The sequence below is a fragment of the Prunus dulcis genome, chromosome 1 (assembly GCF_902201215.1).
Source record: "Prunus dulcis chromosome 1, ALMONDv2, whole genome shotgun sequence".
NCBI classification, from domain to species: Eukaryota; Viridiplantae; Streptophyta; class Magnoliopsida; order Rosales; family Rosaceae; genus Prunus; species Prunus dulcis.
The window spans coordinates 5,002,287-5,023,081 of record NC_047650.1 but is presented as its reverse complement, the minus strand read 5'-3'; the positions used below and the strand labels follow the sequence as shown (position 1 = coordinate 5,023,081).

At 37.9% G+C, this 20,795-nt stretch overlaps 3 protein-coding genes across 5 annotated transcripts; 1 reads left to right on the top strand and 2 right to left on the bottom strand.

Annotated features, from left to right (window-relative positions):
• Nucleotides 1-1,537: 1,537 nt before the first annotated feature.
• LOC117621415 (ABC transporter I family member 17) lies at nt 1,538-4,668 on the bottom strand. Of its 2 annotated transcripts, none has more exons than XM_034351878.1 (4): nt 4,220-4,668; nt 3,596-3,931; nt 2,325-2,512; nt 1,538-2,081 (listed from the first exon to the last, which is right to left on the bottom strand). In XM_034351878.1, exons 1-4 carry the CDS (start codon nt 4,260-4,262, stop codon nt 1,827-1,829), a joined length of 822 nt encoding a protein of 273 aa, XP_034207769.1. In that variant the 5' UTR covers nt 4,263-4,668; the 3' UTR covers nt 1,538-1,826. The 2 variants fall into 2 exon arrangements, with proteins under 2 accessions (XP_034207769.1, XP_034207778.1); XM_034351887.1 differs by having other exon boundaries at nt 4,244-4,558.
• A 456-nt stretch (nt 4,669-5,124) lies between these two features.
• Nucleotides 5,125-10,143, bottom strand: LOC117621405 (pre-mRNA splicing factor SR-like 1). 2 transcript variants are annotated; one of them, XM_034351864.1, is made up of 6 exons: nt 9,975-10,143; nt 9,500-9,801; nt 9,276-9,356; nt 7,633-7,704; nt 6,632-6,710; nt 6,153-6,269 (listed from the first exon to the last, which is right to left on the bottom strand). In XM_034351864.1, exons 2-5 carry the CDS (start codon nt 9,785-9,787, stop codon nt 6,663-6,665), a joined length of 489 nt encoding a protein of 162 aa, XP_034207755.1. In that variant the 5' UTR covers nt 9,788-9,801; nt 9,975-10,143; the 3' UTR covers nt 6,153-6,269; nt 6,632-6,662. The 2 variants fall into 2 exon arrangements, with proteins under 2 accessions (XP_034207746.1, XP_034207755.1); XM_034351855.1 differs by lacking the exon at nt 6,632-6,710 and having other exon boundaries at nt 5,125-6,269; nt 9,975-10,133.
• Nucleotides 10,144-13,495: 3,352 nt separating this feature from the next.
• Nucleotides 13,496-15,397, top strand: LOC117620950 (RING-H2 finger protein ATL43). The gene has a single exon (XM_034351214.1). It carries the CDS (start codon nt 13,622-13,624, stop codon nt 15,005-15,007), a length of 1,386 nt encoding a protein of 461 aa, XP_034207105.1. The 5' UTR covers nt 13,496-13,621; the 3' UTR covers nt 15,008-15,397.
• The last annotated feature ends 5,398 nt before the right edge of the window (nt 15,398-20,795 follow it).

The window sequence follows — 20,795 nt, the reverse complement described above, 5'->3', positions numbered from 1 at the left end:
GCCGAGTACCACAACCAATCATCTTTCATATGAGGATTTCCTGAAAAACACGATGATTCAGCCAAAATGTTACAGTACATCCCAGAGTAGTAGTAAGTTGTGCAACAGACAACAAGTTATGGTCTAAGGATGGAACAAGCAATACAGAATCCAGATGTAGGGATTTGAGGACTTTAGAGTTGAGGAATTTAAATATGAGGAATTTGATTTAGGCTTTTGGATTTGAATATGAGAAATTTGATCTGAAGGTGTAGAGACAACATAGGATCGATTGCTTTGATACCATGCTAAAATATGAATATGGTTTGAATACTTTAGATTAAATTTTATTCTTCTCTATAAGAAGGTATATATGAGTTTACGTGAGTGTTTTACAAGAAAATAGATACAATAATCAATTAGGATAGTATCTTCTAATTATATAATGATTTGTTACCTATATAAAATAAGAAAATAAATCTCTTAATTAATCAAAAAAATAAATTTCTTTGATTAATTAGGAGATTCACATCAATACAGTAGTAGAGCAATAACTAAGAAACGGAAGGGGGAGTCAAATCCAAAGAACTAACGTCAACAAACAAGGAACTACAAGTCACTACTAGATATTGTAACCGAATGTGAAGAGATACCATATATAATGAAAATCGAGAGACAGAGAGAGAAGAAGAAGAGAGCCAAGACAATGATGTGAGAAGAGAGGGGGCCTCGTGGCTGTTGAAGGGGTTCGATGATGGACGCCTGGCACGCCCATTAAGAAACGTGTTATGGGGATTCGGTGCTCCTTCTCTCTCTCAAAATCCTCATTTCCTCTCCTTTTCTGTATATAAATTCCAAAAGCCACTTGGCTTTAGCCACTTCTACCTTGCTCAAGGGGTGCTTTTCTTCTCTTCTGTTGGTGCCTCTCTCTCTCTCTCTCTCTCTCTCTCTCTCTCTCTCTCTCTCTATGATCTCTTGTTGTTGAGAGTGAGTCCTGGCAGAGCTGAGCTGAGCTGCAAGATGGATTGGTTGCATAAGTTGAGGAGAGCTTTGCTTTCTTTCTCTGCCAGACTCAAACTGACTAAATCTGTAGGTTGGTTCTTGCTTCTTCTGCAATTTAACTGATTTTATTTTCTTTATGTTCTTCCTTTTGATTTGTTTTACCTTTTTCATGTTAAAATGACAACTGGATACCACCCTGAAATCAAATGTCAGCTGGTGTTGTTCAGGCTAGCCTTTCACGGCAATTGGGTTTCGTGGGCTAAGATTTATTTTTGGCCATGGCAATAAAATGTATTTAACTATTGATTTTGAGTACATTAGGAACTGTTGTTGCATTGTCATGTGAACAAGTTTTGTATTTATGTTGCAGGGCGTGATAGCGGTGAGTATGGCGGAGTAGGCGGTCTGCTAAAGCTTCAAGATGATGTACAAATGTGTGGATATCAAGATGTACAGATAATGTGGAACATTTTAAGCAAAGCTCAGCGAGAGGAGATGATGATCATGGCAACAACAAAAACTCAGCCAGCCCCCAAGCACAACAACAAGAAGCAAAGACAGCAACCCTCTTGGTCTTTCAAGACTTTCTTTTGGACCAGCCATGCAAAGAGCCCAGTCTTAGTTTAGTTTAGATACTTGTTCAGTTGAGAAAAACATGTATGAGGGGAGCTTAAAGCAAAAATTTGAGTGTGATACAAATTTTTAGAGTAGTTCTTAGATCCCTCAGAAAAAGATGATCAAAGTAACTAATACAAGTACCAGAGTTACTAGGAAAGTTTTGTACTTTCCAGAAGTTTCAAGCAAATGCTATATAAATATTGTGCACACAACATTGGGACATATGCTTAAGAGCTGAGTTCAAGAAATCTTAGTGCCATAGGATGCTGGGCTTGTGAGAGTTGATCTGGTTTTAAAACCTCAACAATCTCCCCATCCACAAGGAGGCACACTATATCAGCAATCCTCTGGATTTGTTTGATGCTGTGTGAGACCATTATAATTGTCATGCCCTGTTTCTTCTTCAGCTTCTCTAAAGCACCTTCTATGTGCTCTGTTGATATTGGATCCAAGGCACTGGTAGGTTCGTCCAGCAGCAAAACCTACCCAAGTAGAATAGAAGACATTTTCAAGATGGCAGCATATAAAAGGCCAAATGGACTTGAGAAAAGGAACACTAAATAAAAGAGGGAGTTTGCAGACATGGGCTTAGTCAAGTTGGTTAGAGCCGATGTGCTCTCTACTCTGCACCTGAGTTGGAATCCTTCTCTTTGTAGTTTAGATTATATTAAAGTGATATAATATATATATATATATATATACTAAATCAAATAGGAGCTGTTTACCTCAGGTGAATTGGCTAGGGTCCTAGCAAGTGCAACTCTTTGGGCTTGACCTACAGACATTTCAGAACCAGTCTTGCTGAAAAAAGATGAATCAAGGTCTACAAGGGTCAGCAACTTGTGGACGTCCTGGTCACTCAGCTTCTTCCCCCTCAATTGAGGACCATAACGTATATTGTCTGCAACTGTGCCTGAACAATTGAACAAACACTTGGGATCGTGAACCAATCTTACATATCATAAAGAGATGAAATGACCCACTTTAAATTCTTACCCATTAGAGAAAATTGTGTGAATACTTCATACCAGAAAATCCCTTGAACCTATCCAACCACCTTTGTTATGAATGAGACTACATATTTTTAGGTACTTGCTACAGGAGTCTACTCAGGTTTATTTTCAACATATCTATCGAGATGCTAATATGGTATCAGAATCCGTGACAAGAAGGACCTTCCTGTAGATATTAATTATGAAGTTAACTTTGATTTGTATGGTTGTCAGATCCGGCATGTATCTTCTTTGTAATATCTTAATCCTTTGAAAATAAAAAAAAAGAGTGCTGTTACAATCAACCAAATATCATTTCATCTGTTGTTTTAGTGTCTAATTATGATCATGTGGAGCCATATTCAACACCAGCCAAGTAATAAGACAGAATGGGTATAACCACTACAATTGTAGAAATATCTATAGAGGGTATGGATAGTTTAGGTCCCATTAGAATAAAATTAGGTCCTGGGAGGCACTACTTAAAAAAGTAATTATTGGGTATTAATTGTGATGAAGGATTACATTGAACCACCCCCACCCCACCCCAAATGAAAAGTCAGAAATATGCAAGAACTTAAATTGGAATGCTTACACCAACTGTGACAGGTGCACAGGATATAATTATAATACAACCAATCTAATTTATATTATAATCACTCTCTAAAAATATGAGTGCCCAAACAAAACACAACATGCATAAGAAAAAATGGTGTTTGACCAAAATAAAATAAAAAACAAAAGTAGAAATTACACAAGGAAGAATGGTGGATGAGGATGAGCAGAGCTTATGTGCAATCAACTAATCACACCAATCCAATAACACAATCAATTTACAACCCAACAACTGCAACCAAGTCAATAGGGTATAAATGAAGCAAGGAGTTTAACACAAGTTACAAGTTAACAATTCAACAATTTGATAAAAACAATTTGTGGTTGAACAGAGAGAGGCAGAGACTGGTAGTTGGAGTTAAGATTAGATCAAAAATTCAAATGGGCACCTTCAAAAAGAGCAGGAAGCTGGAAGAGCATGCCGACCTTGCGCCGGAGGCTGAGAACATCCAGGTCCCGAAGATCATGACCGTCCAAGAAGACAGTCCCAGATGGAGGCTCCCAGAGGCGGTTGAGAGCTCTGAGCAGCGTCGATTTGCCGCTGCCACTGGGGCCGATGACCCCAACGATCACGCCTTTTGGTATGTCCAAGCTCAACCCATTGAGTATGGCGCATCCAGTGGTCTCTGATTTCTTGGTCAGATTTCGTATCCGGAATTTCACGTCCCCATCGGCTTCTCCAATGTCCACAGTCAGTAGGTGCTCTCTAGCTGCTTCATCCCCATCTGCCAAGCAAAACCCAGAAAAATTAAGCACACCACAAGGCCAAAATCAGTGTTTTGATTGATGGATGGAAGTTGAATACATAGAAAAGGTTCGAAAATGTTCTCTTTTTCTCTTTTTAAATTGGGATAGTGATGACAAGATAGTAGATTATATTGTTAGACTCTCAATCTAAACTACTGATTGAACGGGTTCTCATCAATGCATGGTCTAGATTTAGGGATAATATACATGTCATATATTTGGCAAGAGAATATGATTTTGATAGCATAGAAGTGAGTAAGTAGTACCATCAAGAGAGAGGTGTGCCGAACCATTTGGAGGTGAAGCCATTGTGAATTGTTGTAATGTGTGATAGAGAATTGGATTGAGATGAGATGTAGAAGAGAAGGAAGAGAAGGGGGGTGCATTTTATGGAAGGCTTGGAAGGTACAATTTGTTTGTACAAGTGCATAAATAAATAAAGCCTTCCCCAGAGTGCAATAGTCCAACAGCGACAGGGTGGAGTTGTGGCCAAATATTAATTGATTCTTGAATGCAACCCTTGTTCTGGTTTTGAGAGATAAACCCACTTGTGTAATTTTGAAGGGTATCTTATAAAATGATAAAGTAATAGCATCCCGTCACCAGTGGGGCGTAGATAGTGGCATTGTCAACTACTGCTGATGGTACGGACTGAGGAGGGAATATCTCTCCTCGGTTCCATTTCCATGTAATGTCAACAATATTTTTTTTATTTATTACTTTTTGTGACATCTTAGCATAGCACCTACCTCGGTAAGAACATAGAAGATGTCTTTTCATATTTTGATGCTGCTTTCACCATTTTTCTTTGCTTTAATATTCTGCCTTTTATCAGAAGAATACAACTAAAATAAGTTTGCTTCAAGGCCCGATACACCAGTACGTACCTGCAAAAACTTAAGCATTGAGCTAAATGTCGTGTAAAGTTCCAAAGGCAATCTCTCAACTAAATAAAGATAGAAACTAGTGAAGAGCAATGATACGAAGATAACCATATATGAAAGCAGTAACACCATCCAGTTATTTACAACTCCCGATAGCAAGCTACCGGAAATTCAATGGACAAAAAAGGAAGAAAGTAATCTGACTGCACAACTGGAGGGCATTCTGCTTTCAAAGTAGCAGTAGCAACTAGCACGAATGGTTTAGCCAAACCATCAAGCATTCAAGATTTAACACAAACAGAACTCGGAAAACTTTAGATGATAATGAAAGACTTTAGTTATTACATAATGTTACAAACTTTAACATATGCCCAGCAATGGAGCATGTGAATAAATTGTAAGATTGAAATTCTGAATAATGTTTAGTATACATGCAGCAGTGCGACATGAGCATGCTGCAGATGGAAGAAAAACAAGGGGAAATATTTTCTTCTTTTTTGTGATGATCAAAAGAGCATCTGGCCAGAAGACTTGAACAACGTGATATCAGATAGAAGAAAACCACCTTTTGATGCTATTTCCATCGAGAACCACCAAGTCTAATCACCTCTTCACCGCCATTGTCAATCCTGGAAATCCTATCCATACTAGCATCCCCTTTTTGTTCACTTATATCACCATAAAGATCCCTAAGTTTTGCCAGATTGCTAGATGCAGATGTTCTATCCTTGTTTACATCTCTTTGTGGACTCGAACGAAGTACAGCGCCGGCTTGCAAGCTCCTACTTCTACTCCTGCTCCTACTGCGGCTCCGACTCCTACTCCTACCGTAATGTCTACCGCCATCACGGCTACTCTCATATTTGTCTCTTCGGCTATCTCTCTCTGTATATTTGGACCTCCGATCATAATCAGAACTGCGTTCTCTATCTTTCTCTCGCTCCCTTTCCTTATCCCTAACTCTCTCCCTTGCTCTGTCTCTGTCTCGATCCCGCTCCCGTTCCTTGTATCTTTCTCGATCCCGATCACTATCCCTTTCTCTTTCTCTTTCTCGATTCCGATCCCGGTCCCTTCCTCTGTCCCTGTCCCTGTCCCTGTCCGAATATTCTCTGTCAGAATACTCACGGCTCTGGCTGCGATGGGTCCGTAGATCATCACTGCTGGCTTTGTCATAAGGTGGTGGTGGCGGTAACGTACGACGAACAGGTGATGAGTCCCTTGTTGAAGCACGATGTGGGGCACGTTGACCAAAGGAAACTGAAAGTGCCGCTTTCACAGAAGGGGGGCGTCGGGCTGTGTCATCAGATCCATGACGGGTAGCTTCCCCTGTAATGCCAGAAAGTTTAGTGGGGAGTTTCATCTTCTCCAGATGAGCTACAATCTGACGCAACACAGGAACAGGGATACGGGGGAAAAGGGTATCAAAATAGTACTGCAATAGCACAATATACAATGTTAATTCATTTCTCCAAGGATAGCAATAAAAGTGTTATGAGGACAACAAAAATAGTATTTAAATTGCTGCATGTTATTGTTATGTGTTGTCTGATTAAGGTGCATCAGAAACCATGCACAAGGTGTACAAAGCTATCAACTATGATCAGTTAGAAAAACTATTACATATTTATATACATGCATATACATTATAATGAACAGCAAAGCAATACATCATCATCCAACTGCGGCTTTGAACACACCAAATTAACAGTTCATTAACACTCTTGGACAGTTTCTATATGGAGAAACTCAAATTGGGAAGAAATGCTATTGCTTTTTCACGTGTTAAATTTGGACCTTAAACAGTAGAGCATTCTGAGACCATGCTTCAAAGCGCCAAGAAGAACATGTATTCAGATCTTAATCGCACTGTAATCTGAAAAACAGCAGCTGTGACTGTAAAGGACTGCATTGTCGGAACATTAGGCAGAAGATTTGAAGGTACTGTCCCAGAAGCATGAACAAGAGTATTTTATACAATGCCTTCAAGTTTGATATGTGTGTGTGAGTGTGTATTGAAAGCACATTGAGAACACATTTCTTCATGCTACTCAACTGAAAACCAACCACTGTTTTCTACTACAAACTCTTTCTTTAATCCCTTTGCACACGGTGTGGCCTCTCAACAGATAACTCTTGAAGAAAAGCTAGCAAATAGAGAGCCTCTAATACTATACAACTTTGTCAAGAACATTTGTAAATAACTGTAATGTCACTTAATAAGAAAATTTACATGTAATTTGATTCTTGGTTTTAAATGAGGAGCTAGCCTCGGATTTAGGCAACAGATCTTGCCTTACATTTCTGCTATATGGTGTAATTGAATCCTTATAGGGTCTGAAGAATTTATTTCCTTGCTGTCATGGCTTTTAGCTTTAAATAAATAAATAAAACAATATCAAGGAGAGTTTAGTATTTTGTTATTGCAATCTTCTGCAGTTAAACGCGCATAAAATATCCAACTTATCAAGACAAATCAGATATAATTGATCAAAAAAGATTTTATCTTGGATGACAAAGAGCTCCCAGTTGGCCTGCTAAAGGAATATATTGTGTCATGTTTTTGGGTGGTGAAATACTAGTATATAGTAGAATTAGGTTCTTCAGCATTTTATATAGTATAGTACACTTGAAAGTGTACACCGCATGTATTATGAAGCTTTGGTCTTTTGTGGCCAGAAAAACCAACTTAATGCATCCTAGAGAAGAGGGAGGACGGAGGAGGAGGGAGGGGGTACAGAATACAATTCATTACGCCATAACATTTTAATTATAAAGCATACTTGAAAGAAACTAACCTGTCCAAGAAGCAAATCGCGCACATATACACCCATAGTTGTTGTTCGTCCATTGGAACCAGGAGAGAATTCCTGAAACCAAAGCCAACACAACAATGAAGAACTCCAGTAGAATAAAATAAAAATGCTAATATAACAATAAAAAGTTAAAAACTAAGGAAAACAAGTGACTAGTGTTATAGAATCTGCATCAGTGAGAAATATATTAGAACCGACAGATAGAGTAAAAAGAATTTATATTTACTGGATAAAATACAGTTACAGCACTGATTGAAATCGGAGAATAAAAATATCATAAGAGAATGACAAAAGGTATTACAGAAAGACACCATTCGTATAAATGCAAAAAAATCCACGAGGCATTCAATATCAGATTTGATGTATATGTATACAAAGAAAGAAATGGAGTCATTCATGGAAGTGGGATGGGAGTGCACAGACGATGTCATGTTGAGTTAAGAAGGTGCAGTATAGTGCCGACCAGAACAAAACCCATTCAGGACTAATTCAGAACATGTCGGACTAAACATACTAATGGAAATTTGTCCAATGCAATGTATGATTCACATTATAATCTAACCTAATCATCTTCGTTTTCACTCACTTCCAAAAACTAGGCAAGCATACCTTCCCCTTAAATATCAAACCATATTTTGATTCTGGGTCAAACTAAACCTGAAAGAATGTACTCCCAGTCAGATTCTAAATCAAAGAATTATGAACTGTAGATTTTATGTCACTGCACTTCTTGTTTTACTTTATAAGTTCTCTAAAGCTCATGCTACTCCTTTGACAAAATTAAATCGAGAAAGAGCAGCGAATTAAAAAGGATAAGCAAAAGGGATGACCGTCAATGGATTTTTTATTTCTTTAAATTTTGTTATTACATTCAATATTTTGATTTTGTTTCTTTAAGAATCTTTAAAATTATCAAAGCTGGGGAGAAGGAACTACCATTGCCAAATTATAAGTAATAAAGGGTGACTTTTCATTTTGATCAACAACAAAAAAGGCAGAACAAAATAATACAAAGCAGTTATAATCAACCACGATTAAGAAGGAAAAAAAACAGCACAACACCTTTAAGAATCGAATCTTCGTTGTTTCAGTCACGTCGAGCACTAAGAATAAAAAAAATCTTTTGATTTAGACAGTTAAAGGTACGTACTCCATGTAGTAGCAACTTCGCCACTACCACATTTGCATGCCATGGAAATTGAGACACAGACAAATGGTTAGTATGTTCTGTAAAAGCTCATCTTTGGGTATACAAGCAGCAATAAAATTATAAAGATGTCCAAATCCATCAAAATCAGAAAACAGACAGGGATTTTGCAGCTTTATAATTTTCAGAAACAAAGTACTTTGACCAGAATTTAAAAAAATTCAAAAACATTGATAAATTCGAGCAGAATTGCACCAGAAAATCACTCACAATCAGATTCCGTAAACCATAAACATCCATTCCAGAAGGAAAAAAGTCCTTTCCAGATAACATTTTTGATAAATACAAAGAAGGGCATGCTTGGCATCTATAAAGCAAAGTAGCTCCACAGATATAATAAGAAAGTAAAATTTTGAAAACTAAATACATAAGCAATCTATTATAAGTCAATAAGAGCAATGAAAAGGGCTTCATTTACCTCCTCATCTTTAATGTAGGGTTCAACCCAATTCCACAGAGTCTTCGGGTCTGCAGCATATCTCAAGTAGAGGAACCCAACCTGAAAGCAAAATTCAAACTACAATGATTATTGATTAAGCAAGTAGATAGCACAAAACATTGTAATGAGGAACATGGTACTTGTCAACTTGAAAACAACACATAAAAATAAGTATGGAATGTTGAATTGACATACATACATACCGCTCTTATGTAAGGAGAGTCTTCATGCTTTAAGAGACCGTGCATTTGCTTAACGGTGAGCTTCATGGTGAAAAACTTGTAAAGCAGACAGAAAGCGGTGGACGGCCCCCGGCAATTCCCGGTCATCCATGGCTCAACGTGGTCTACTTGGTTGTAAATTTCATCAATAACTTCATGGTAGGTCTTTAACCGGTAAAGCTCTTTGAAGTAGTCCGAAGATAGAATGTTCATACAGAGCACCTTCTCGAGCAACGAGTCAATGGGCTTACCACATGTCTGTACCTCCATCGACGCGTACGCTTCTGCAACAAACATTCAATTTTCATCACCAATTTTTCAAAGCATAACATTATCGCCATTAATAATAGATAGAACAGAAAGGCTCATAATTTGCTCTTCCAGCAGTTCCGAAGATGGAATCTAGGGTTAGGGTTAGGGTTACAAAGAACAATCTACAGGAGGAAAAGCAACTTACTTTAAGCAATCTGGAAGAAATTCCTAATTCGCGATCAGCTGAGCTTCAAAGTTTCAAACCCTCTCCGCCTCTCTCTCTATCTTCGTCCTGAATCCCGACGTCGAGGCCCGAGGGGTAGCTTTTCTTCTTTTTGTTATCTCTTTTTCCTATTTATTAAAAATTGAAAAGCCAGAAGAAAAAAAAAGGAAACTAAATACTTAACAGTTTGGGTCTAGAACTTTTGGTCGGTTCATCCTTTCAAACATCAACATGGGCTTTCTTTCTATTGGGTCGTGACTTGAGAATGTGCTGCTATATTTCATTTAATAAGTCCAGTTTCAGCGCACCAAACAACGATTAGGTCTTTTATTTAATTTAATTGAAATAGTCCAGTCGAGTCTCACCCACCAAGTGTGGACTAAACTTACTAATAGGTTGCGAAGTAATTTTCATGCTCCTTTTTTACCCGTGCACAATCAAAGGAGAATCAAGGGAAAAAAAACAAGAGAAAGAGTGCAGAAGGAGAAGGAGAAAATAAAAATGCGAAAATCACTAACCAAACAAAAATAGAGGTCAGTGAGGGCATCAAACTCGCTCATTTTTCATCTCTCACGTTCTTTTTCTTCTCTTTGTGTTTATCTTTTCTCTATGTTTCTTCCAAAACCTAATTCGTAGTGGAAATTTGATGTACACCCTTACACTTGTACAATAGATTTAAAATTACAGATATCATCCAAATCAAAAGCATTGTATCACAAAACTACGGGTCTCCTCTCAACCTCTTATAGAGAGAATTTGCATAAATACCATATGAACTTTAGTAAATTTAGGTTTTAACTAAAGCTTTTTCAAAAAAAACAGAAAAACCTCTCAACTTTCAAATCAAAGACATGCAAATATAAAGGATTCCTTAGGAAATCCAAAAATAAATAAGGGCAAATTTGTCCATTTTGGCTTCTTTTAAAAAATTTATCTCTCCTTTGGCCTTTTCCAAAGTCTCCCATGAACTTTTAAGCATGTGCATCATTACCACATGAACTTTTTATTTTTATTTTTAACCACCTGAATTTTGTAGAGTGTTGCAATCCACCACCTACGTCTAACTCTGTTAAAATTTCCGTTATTGGCATGTTTACTAATTCGTATTTAGATTAGGAGGAATTGAATTAAGGATGAATTGAATTGAGGAGGAGTTGGATTGAGGAGAATTAAATTCTGGATTCCTATTGAAGTTGTTTACTAAACTATATGGAATTGGTGTAGTTATGTAACTAATTACTAAAATGTCCTCGTTGTTGGGTTAAAGTAGATGGCAATTTCAGAATTTAAAAATTGTATGAGGATATAATGGGTAAAAAAATGAATTCCTAATAGGCTAGTTCTCCAGAAATTAGAATAGGGAGATTGGTGTTGGTATTTTTTCCAAGATCCATGAAAACCATATGAATAATTTGCCTTATGTCTTTTTTTCCAAGATCTATAAAAATCTTAGGTCTACTTTTTCCGAATCTTCCAAGAGCTACGAAAATGATGTGAAAACTAAGGCCTGAATCTTTTTGTGTGTTACCCACCAAAATCTCATATTTCTTCCAGTTTAATTTCAGAAGTAATCGAACTCCTCATTATTGTTGGTGATTGACATTTATTTTTTCTTTTTAAAATTTTCTTTTTTTATAATTCTTTTTAGTTACAATGAATTGACGGAAACACCCTTAAATTTAACGGAAACTTTAATGAAATTAGACATAGGTGGTGGATTGCAGCACTTTACAAAATTCAAATGATTAAAAGTAAAAATTAAAAATTCGGGTGATATTTATGCAAATCTCCCTTTTTCTAAATATATACCCAATACTTGAATCTCATTTCCCTCTTTATTTTGTTTTCTCTTTGTTATTATGAACAAGAATTCTCTCATCTTTCCTCTTCCCATATCTTTCTCTGTACCTTATTTGGTTAGTATGAGTCATTATTAAATTAATAAGCTAATGCATAGAGAAGAGATGCCAAAATTTAGAATTTTGTAACAAGTTTAAACTAACCCAAAGAAAACAAATAGCTTGAATTGGCCAAGGTGCTCATCGTGTGAATAATTTATGACTCTACCCATGCATTCAATTAAAATTTGATCGTTAATGCATTATGGATTCTACTTCTTAAATGATGAAGTATTCCCCACGCCATCCCTGATGGAATTTTCTTATAACTTCAGTAAAATTAAATTATCATAAATGTTCTATTATTTTCTTTCCTTTTGGGTATGTTGGAACTTGAAACAAGGTTTTACAGGCCTGCACTACTAGCATGGTTGGTAGATGAGCTCAGCTAAAACAGCTTTCAATAGAGCAACGTTCCAAAAGGCACAATCCCAATCCCATTCCTATCCCAGAACAGAACAGAACAGAACAGAACAGGGGAAAAAAAAAAAAAAAAAGGTTAATGGTGGTTTGGAATTGGATTGATCTGCAACAAAAAAAACTCTCACAAAATCCAATCCATAGCAGCTGATAAAGCGCAAGACGCAGATACACACGCCAGTCCAATTCAATCCAATCCAGTCCAGAATCAACCGAAAGAGGGGGGGCCCAACCTTGTGGCTGTTCGTTGTTGCGTTCGGTCCCAAACAAACATGCATCACGTGTTCAGTTACAGAACCATGATTTTTATTTTATATTTTTATTTTGGGTTTATTTTTATTTTCCTCAAATTTGTGACGCACAAAAAGCTGATTGATTGGATTCATTTGGTATATACTTCAATTGACAAACACAGGCTACCTATGGATCTTCCTTGCCTATCTATCTAGTATGGGATGGGAGATGGGATCTACTCTTCCACATCAGAACGAGTGTTTCTTTTCTTCCCTCAGCGCTCATGTTGTTCCGTTATTGTCTTTGTTTCTTTCTTCTGAAACGTCTTTGTCCATCAAATGAAGAATCAATAATGCAATAGTAACGACCAAAAAATAATAATAATAATAATGCAATAGTAATGTTATAGTAATTCAATAATGCAATCTAGACCTTCGTCGGTGAGAATCAAGATTCACTAAAGTGCCCAATACTTAAGAAATTCAGCCTTCATTTTATTCGAGAAAGAATATCATGAGTTCAAATTTCATAAATGATAAATGTTAAAAATAAAACATTCAATTTTTCTCTTTGTAATTTGGATGAATCAAATATACACAACATTATCATACCACGTAGTCTATCAAATACGTCCATTAATTCTTACAACGTCAAAATCACCATGGAAGTATACTAACGAGTGTGTTTTACTTGTTACAAACAAATGAGACCCATTCATATTGAAGATTTGAATAACTAAACATTGTTTGTAACTCTCATATTGAATTAAGAGCATTTTATCCATGTACTTTGATATGTCGAGTTACAATTATAAGCTTCATTTATGAAAAATTAAATTATTTTATAAAATTATTTAATGAGGGCAGCAAATGATCGTATAATTAAGAGTTATATAAATGATGGAGATATAGAAAGATAGATGCCTTTGTCCAGTTAATTTTGTTGTTATCTTTGGACAAGAATCTCAAGAAAAAGAAGCCCCCCATTTTGCGCCTCAAAAACTACAAACTCTCTCACCCTCACACCCCTCCAAATCCCTTTCTTCTTCAACCTCCTGCTACTGCGTCAGAAAAAAACATGGGCCTTGTTTTTCTCTTTCTCAAACCCACCACCTCCTCCACAACCCCCTTCTTCTTCCTCCTCCTCTTTCTTCTCCTCACCTTCCTCTCTTTTCTCACTGCACCCACTCTCGCAGACACCAACCGCCATGTCTCCGACCCAGACTTCAGCGACATTGCCAGCACATCATCATCAAACCCATCACCTTCCCCACCCAACGCGGGCCCCACCAAGGCCTCCTCCTTCCGGCCGAGCATCGCCATAATCGTCGGCGTCCTCACCACATTGTTCTCCATCACATTTCTCCTCCTCCTCTATGCCAAGCACTGCAAGCCCGGTGCTCTCGTCGTCGTCGCCGGAAACGCCAATTCCGGACCCTCCGGATCCACCCAGCGCAAAAACTCCGGTATTGAACGCTCCGTCGTCGAGTCCTTACCCGTTTTCCGGTTCGGGTCGCTCCGAGGTCAGAAGGAGGGGCTCGAGTGCGCCGTCTGCCTGACCCGGTTCGACCGGGCCGAGGTCCTCCGTCTCCTCCCCAAGTGCAAGCACGCCTTCCACGTCGAGTGCGTCGACACGTGGCTCGACGCCCACTCCACCTGCCCGCTTTGCCGGTACCGGGTCGACCCGGAAGACGTACTCTTAGTCGACGACGCCTCTAAGATCTTGCACAGCCAGCAAAGCAGCGACGTCGTTTTGGATATCGAGAATGACCCGGGTTATCGCCGGGTTTCGGGGCGCCACTCGTTCGCCGGAGAGCAAAGACCGGGTAACCCGATTCTGACGTGGTCGTTTCGGAGGTCTTTGGACAGCTGGACGGCGTTTAGAAAGAAGAGCGAACCGTCGACCGTCGGATGCCTTGACCGCCCGAGAAAAGACGGGCTGCTGTTGAGCCAGGACAGGACCAAATTGGAGCACCGGATTATAATCTCCCCCGGGTTGGCTTGTGGCCCCGGCGGGCTCCACCAAAGATGGAGCGACGTACAGCCGTCGGATCTTCTGTATCTACGGTCGGAGATGATTATGAGCGAGGGGTTGCCACGTCAGCCGTCACAGCAGAATGAGAATAATAGTGCGCAGCAGGTGATCACAGTGCAAGCGGGGCCCGCAAGGCCAGCAAGGCCAGCAAGGCCAGCAAGGCCAGCAGGGATCGAAGAGAGCAGGAGATCATGGAGCTGTGGTGGTGGCAGTAGCGTAATAAATTCGAGAAGCGTGTCGGAAATCACTGGGCTGAGCAGATTTTCGAACAGAGCGAGGAGTGATGAGAGTCTGAGCGACCACCAACAGCAACAACAACAGCGACAGCTCAAGCTTGTGGCCAGGTGGCTGGCGTGGGTTTCTTCTCTCTCACGTCCGGGTACACGGACGGAGCGTACAACGACCCCAACTCCACCGCCCATCTGTTAGCTTTTAGTACCCTTTTTATACAGCAGACGCCAAAACTTAGATAGGAGAAGAAGAAAAAGCCAGTTCACTACCTTCCAAAATAGTTTTGATTTTTGTGGCTGAGAATATAATTTTCATGGAAAAAAAAAAATTTATTAGTGTGTTCTTAAACGGGAAAGGAAGGGGAACAGTGGAAGGCATGTGGATGTTAGAGTTAGGCTAGACACACGAGGAGAAGGATAGATATTCCAGACAACCACGGATACCGAAATGGCACGTGGATTTTTTTTGATGCGGAAATCGCTTATTTCTTCTATGTTTCTTGGTAGCCACCTTGTTTGGTTCTCTAGCATTTGTATATGTTATTGTTTTAGAATTTAGGTTTAGATATTCAATTATTCAGATTTCTCATATTTGCTGATTTTTCTTCTTCTTTTTTTTGCCTTGGTTGCTCGGTACAAAGCCACTAAACCAGCGCCTAAATGGCTTATTTGGTTCGCGGAATGAAGTTCCCGTCTATGGGAGCACTGAGAAATCGGACCAAGAAATAATATTTTATATTATTCTTGTATTTGGTTTTATGCTGTACTTGGATAAGTTAGTCTAAGAAAAGTGCATTAAATAATTTTCCCAGGATAACAATTCTGAAGAAAAGTCGAGGGTATGACTTTTCGCCATCCCATGTTCCATGTATTCCATTCCCAACAATATAGTTGCCAAACATGATAATGCATTTTCATACACATTTCTAAACTTCTAAATCTTGAATCAAGCAAGTTCCTTCCAAATTTATTGATCCATGGTAGGAATTAAAATAATGAGTTAAATTCTGATTACAAATGACTCTTGTGTTTACTTTACATAAAGGAATGAAAAAGCAAGCGAGGCCACACAAAATGAGGAATTCAATTATTAATTTTAGAGGAATTGAACTCTTGGGTGGGAGGTGGTATTTTATTTACTGGAGAACTAAACCATCAGGAAACTATCTTTTTCACCTATTATATCCTCACACAAATTTTAAAATTCTAAATTTGCCATCCACTTTAACCCAATAATTTATTTATAATATAACTACATTTTAGTAATCAAATTAGTTCAATTCCTACCCCAATTCCACATAGTTTAGTAAACAACTTTAATGGGAATACGGATTCCAATTCTCCTCTATCCAACTCCTCCTCAATTCAATTCCTCAGAGCATTTCCACCAGTTGCCCCTTGCCATGGCAAGATTAGCCCTAGGGCAGCCACTATTCACGTGAATAGTGGCTGCCCTAGTCCCCTCCAGCAAAATGTTCTTCCATCAGTTAGGGGCTTGCCATGGCAATTACTATTCATTTTTTTGTTTTTTTCACAATTTTGTTTACTTAAATAATTAATTTGGATAATATTTTCGGATAAGATTTTTGGGTTCCTACGTGTCAATACTATTCATATCGGATAAGATTTTCAGTTTCAAATTTCAGATAAATTTCAGATAAATTTCAAATTTCAGATACATTTCAAAATTCAAATTTCAGATAAATTCAAAATGTCAAATTTCAGATACATTTTGGGTTCCACATATGAGAAAATTTAATCTCATTGCCCGTTACTGGACAATGACTAACTTCGACCCAAGCCTCACACAAGCTAACATCTTCTATCATGCTCCATGCCCCTCCATTTTCATTAGAAGAACCCATAATATGCTAGAAAAAAATTACAACTTCAAAGTAAAAAAATATTGAATAGAAAGTGAATAAATTTTGAGGAGAAAGTGAACAATAGTAGAAGGAGAAGAAAATATATGAGGATTTGGTGTTGAAAGTGAAGAGTATTGGTTGGTATTTATACACAAAAAATTCTGTAATTTTTGTGTATTTTTTAAAAAAAAATTCGATTTTTTTTCAATTTTTTTGGGCAGAAATATTTGCTGCCGTTTGATTTCAAAAAAAATTCCAATCGGAGCGACCACAGGCCGCCACGTGTCCAAGAGCCGTTGGCGGCACTGTAGCGCGCTGATTCGAAATTTTTTTTAACGTTGGCGCGTGCAATGCACGCGCCAACGGTAAAAAAAAATTCGAATTTTCAGGGCTGACGCCATGCTGGCGTCAGGTATTTTGTCCTGGACTTCGGTTTGGACCTCGGGCCATTTCCGCCTTCGGGCCTGCCCGTTTGGTGGCCCCCACGAATCGCCCGGGCTGGACTTTTGCTGCTGGAAGCCCTTTTTTGACCCAAACCCCCCCAGCCCGAGCTCGTCCAGCACTGCTGGACTTGCTCTCATAACCCGATTAAGCACTGCTGGACTTGCTCTCATAACCCGATTACAGATCTTTCTTTTGGATTTGTATATTTTGCTACTCAACCCATGTTTTCTTTCATGAGTATCTTTTACATTTTGAGTAAGTTTTTAGTTTCATCATGAGGTTAGTTAATTACATTTTGTAGCCATGTATTCGGATGAAAATTCAAGTTCAAATTGGTTACTCACTCATATGCAAATTTAATTCAAATTCGTTTGTTGGTGTTTCCACAAGGTAGCTAGTCTTCTTGTTATTTATTTATTATTATTATTATAAGCAACACATAATTACAACGCTGTAATTTTTAAAAAATCTAAAGAAATTACAACGTTGTGTTAACACAAAGCACATAGGGCAATCAACATCTAAAGATTCGCAAGAAATTGCCCTAGCCACCATGGAAGAAAAATTCTGTAACCAAATATGGCGAGCTGGGGTAGAATGCCCCAGCTTCGCAAGAGAGTCTTCCATAAAATTTGCTTCCCGGAAGACATGCTTGAAGAAGAAGAGATGGCTTGAAAGGAATGTAAAAGCCTTTGAACATTGCCAACAATACAAGAATGTGAATCCACATCCTTGGTTGGAAGAGGGTCTGCTCCAGTTAACTTCCTCATTTTCAAAAATGGCAAGCGTTGTTTCCTTGGTTGAATAATTTTATATTAGTTGACATTGTTAGTTTACTCCAATATTTTACTTGCATTAACGTTTCATCTAATGAATATGAATCCAATTTTCCTCATCAAATTATATAACTCAACATCTAATAGGAAAAGAATGCGGCAGCAAGGGAGCATTATTTATTATTCATTTAAATGGAAAAAAAAAACGAACTCTTTATCATGCAGAGAATATGCTCACACGGGTGGCATGAATGATTACCAGGTTCTAAAAGTAATGGAAATCATGACTTCAATTTTTACCATCCGCAAAGGTTCAAATCTTATGCTAAATGATTGCACCATGAATTTTGGTCCACCAATTCTGAATGGCCCATTCTTTATAGTCATTTTCAAAGATGCGATATCAGTTTTGGTCATAGCAAATTGTCCTATACCATGACATGAATGATTATATAATGCAACGAAAAAAGAAAACTTTCTTGTTTAGGGAAAAATTCCAACAAGCTGAAATCAATGGCAAGTTTAAATGATTTTGATTTGATGGCTCCCTTGCTGTTTGTGTGTAAGCCTCAATGACTAGTTCTTCTTCTTTTCTTTTTTTCTTTCCATTTTTTTTTTTTTTTGGGGGTTGGGATCTGCCCCCTTTCACCAAAAAGAACTTGGAAGATACTGAAGATCTCCTTTGAATCTTTAAGCTATTAGGTGAAGAAATCCAATGAGTATGTATAGTTTTCTTTTATTAGGCAATTAGCTTGACTTAGGTTTCTTCTATTCTCTTGGCTGCTTGTGCTTTGTTTTGTTCTAGCATTGTATATTGGAATGCTCATGTTATTATTCTTTTAGAATTTGGATTAAGATATCCAATTATTCTAAACTTCCATGTTTGCTTTTTTGTGAGGTCAAAGTTAGGAAGGGGTAATGGTTTTGTCTCTCTCTAACACACGTACTATCAAGATATCATATGAATTATAACCTGAGACCACTAATATGCAAGTCGGCTTTTTCACTAGGTTAGACACAATTGTCAACTTCTCATGTTTGCTGAGTGGACAACCCTTCTCATATATCATTTTGTTGGAGGATTTGATTTCGAATTTTATAAATGCTAGTTATGGCAAGCTCAATGGGGTTCTAATTGGGGTTGAACTACCTTAGGGATGCAAAGTGTAGAAAGCAAATTGGGCTCTAATTGCAACAAAGTCCACATTTGTATGGAGCTGGTTTAAGCAACGTGAAACCCACCTAAAAAATCTATCCTCAATGGAAACAGAATGGGCTCTAAAGCCCAAGCCTAGCCAAAGCATAGCAACCAAGTCTCCACAAATGTATGGAGCTGGTTAAAGTCCTGAAACCCATTGAGCCCCACGTGAAACAAAAGCTGTAGCTTACTTGCATTGTATTTTATGTATTTTAGAGCCACAATTACCGCGCCTCGTAAACAAAAGCACAAGCTTTGCTCGAAAGCGGGAAAAAACCAGAACTTGTGAGGCAAAACAAATTCTTGACCCTGCAACAAAAAGAGATATCTCCAAATGAAGAACAAACTCTCTCTTGGATACTGCACATCCGTTGTCAGTATCTGTTTGAAGACGTCACAGATTGTGCCCAACAAATAGAAGATTCGTAAGTATTGTTTGTACTCACCTATTCAATTAAATTTCTAATAATTCAAAACCTAATCACTGTTGTAAAGAAGAATGGGTGAAGCCCATATAGCCAACTAATATTCAAGTTCAACACAAAATCAAACCACACACCCACCAAATCAAACCATACACCTACCAAACCATATCACACACCCACCAAACCAAGCCATTTGCTTTGCCTATAAATAGGCATTATATTTACTTGTAATGTGTGATGAAATGAGAGAAGAGGAAGAGAAGGAAGAAAGAGGGTGAGTGAGTGAAGAGAAAGAGAGCAGAGAGAAATTCTCCTAGAGAGAAAAATACATATTGTAAACACTAAAGTTGTAGCCATATTATTTTATAGTGAAAAGTTACTGCTGCTGCTCTCCGAGGACGTAGGCATAGCCGAACCTCGTTAAATGCTGTGTCTCATCTACTTTACGTGCAGCTCAATATTCGCACATATCCCAGTTCATTTTATAACACGTTATCAGCACGAGAAGCTCTCAGGTATAATTTTTGTGCTGCACTATTATCTATACTACTAACCATTATGTTGATGTAAGGAAGAAAAGTAGTGGAGGAGTTGTGGTCTGCTAGAGAGATATACGAGCAAACCAACTGGAAGGATAAGCTCCCTGCCTCTTACTTTTTCTATTATTTTATTATTTCTCCACACAATTTAATATTCATACTAACATCCAAAGCTAGTGAAGTTTGCAGGTGAAAAGAAGAAAAGCCAACATGATATGTCTAGCTTTCCACTAATATATCAGTATAATAATATTATATAATTTGATTGGTGTTGATATGAACCCACAAATAATTGTCTTTACTTTATCCATATATATGGTAATTATATGGACTGTTTCACCTCCTATATTTTTTTGTGGTGGTTTTATCCACACACTTATTTTATTTACTGTATGGTGTAGGTTTATTACCCATACAACATTATCTATTTAAAAGGGTGGTGCGGGTTTATCGTCCACGCCTTTACTTTTATTTAAATGTATGGAGCAGAATTAGTGCCCATACAAGCACGTTTACTTTATCGCACATTTACTTTTACTTAAAGTATGATGTGGAATTAACCCTCATACTTTATGAATTTACTTTACCGCACATTTAATTTTATTTAAGGTATGGTGCGGGATTAACGTCCATACAACAAGCAATTTAATTTATGAATTTACTTTACCGCACATTTAATTTTATTTAAGGTATGGTGCGGGATTAACGTCCATACAACAAGCAATTTAATTTATGAATTT

Coding starts and splice junctions, on each gene's coding strand:
- LOC117621415 (XM_034351878.1), bottom strand. CDS start 4,262: ATGGCTTCACCTCCAAATGGTTCGGCACACCTCTCTCTTGATG. Junction 3,932..4,219: donor GGCACACCTCTCTCTTGATG/GTACTACTTACT, acceptor TTTGCTTGGCAG/ATGGGGATGAAGCAGCTAGA. Junction 2,082..2,324: donor CCCTAGCCAATTCACCTGAG/GTAAACAGCTCC, acceptor CTACTTGGGTAG/GTTTTGCTGCTGGACGAACC.
- LOC117621405 (XM_034351855.1), bottom strand. CDS start 9,787: ATGGAGGTACAGACATGTGGTAAGCCCATTGACTCGTTGCTCGAGAAG. Junction 9,357..9,499: donor ACTCTCCTTACATAAGAGCG/GTATGTATGTAT, acceptor TTTTGCTTTCAG/GTTGGGTTCCTCTACTTGAG. Junction 7,705..9,275: donor CCTACATTAAAGATGAGGAG/GTAAATGAAGCC, acceptor CTTTGGTTTCAG/GAATTCTCTCCTGGTTCCAA.
- LOC117620950 (XM_034351214.1), top strand. CDS start 13,622: ATGGGCCTTGTTTTTCTCTTTCTCAAACCCACCACCTCCTCCACAACC.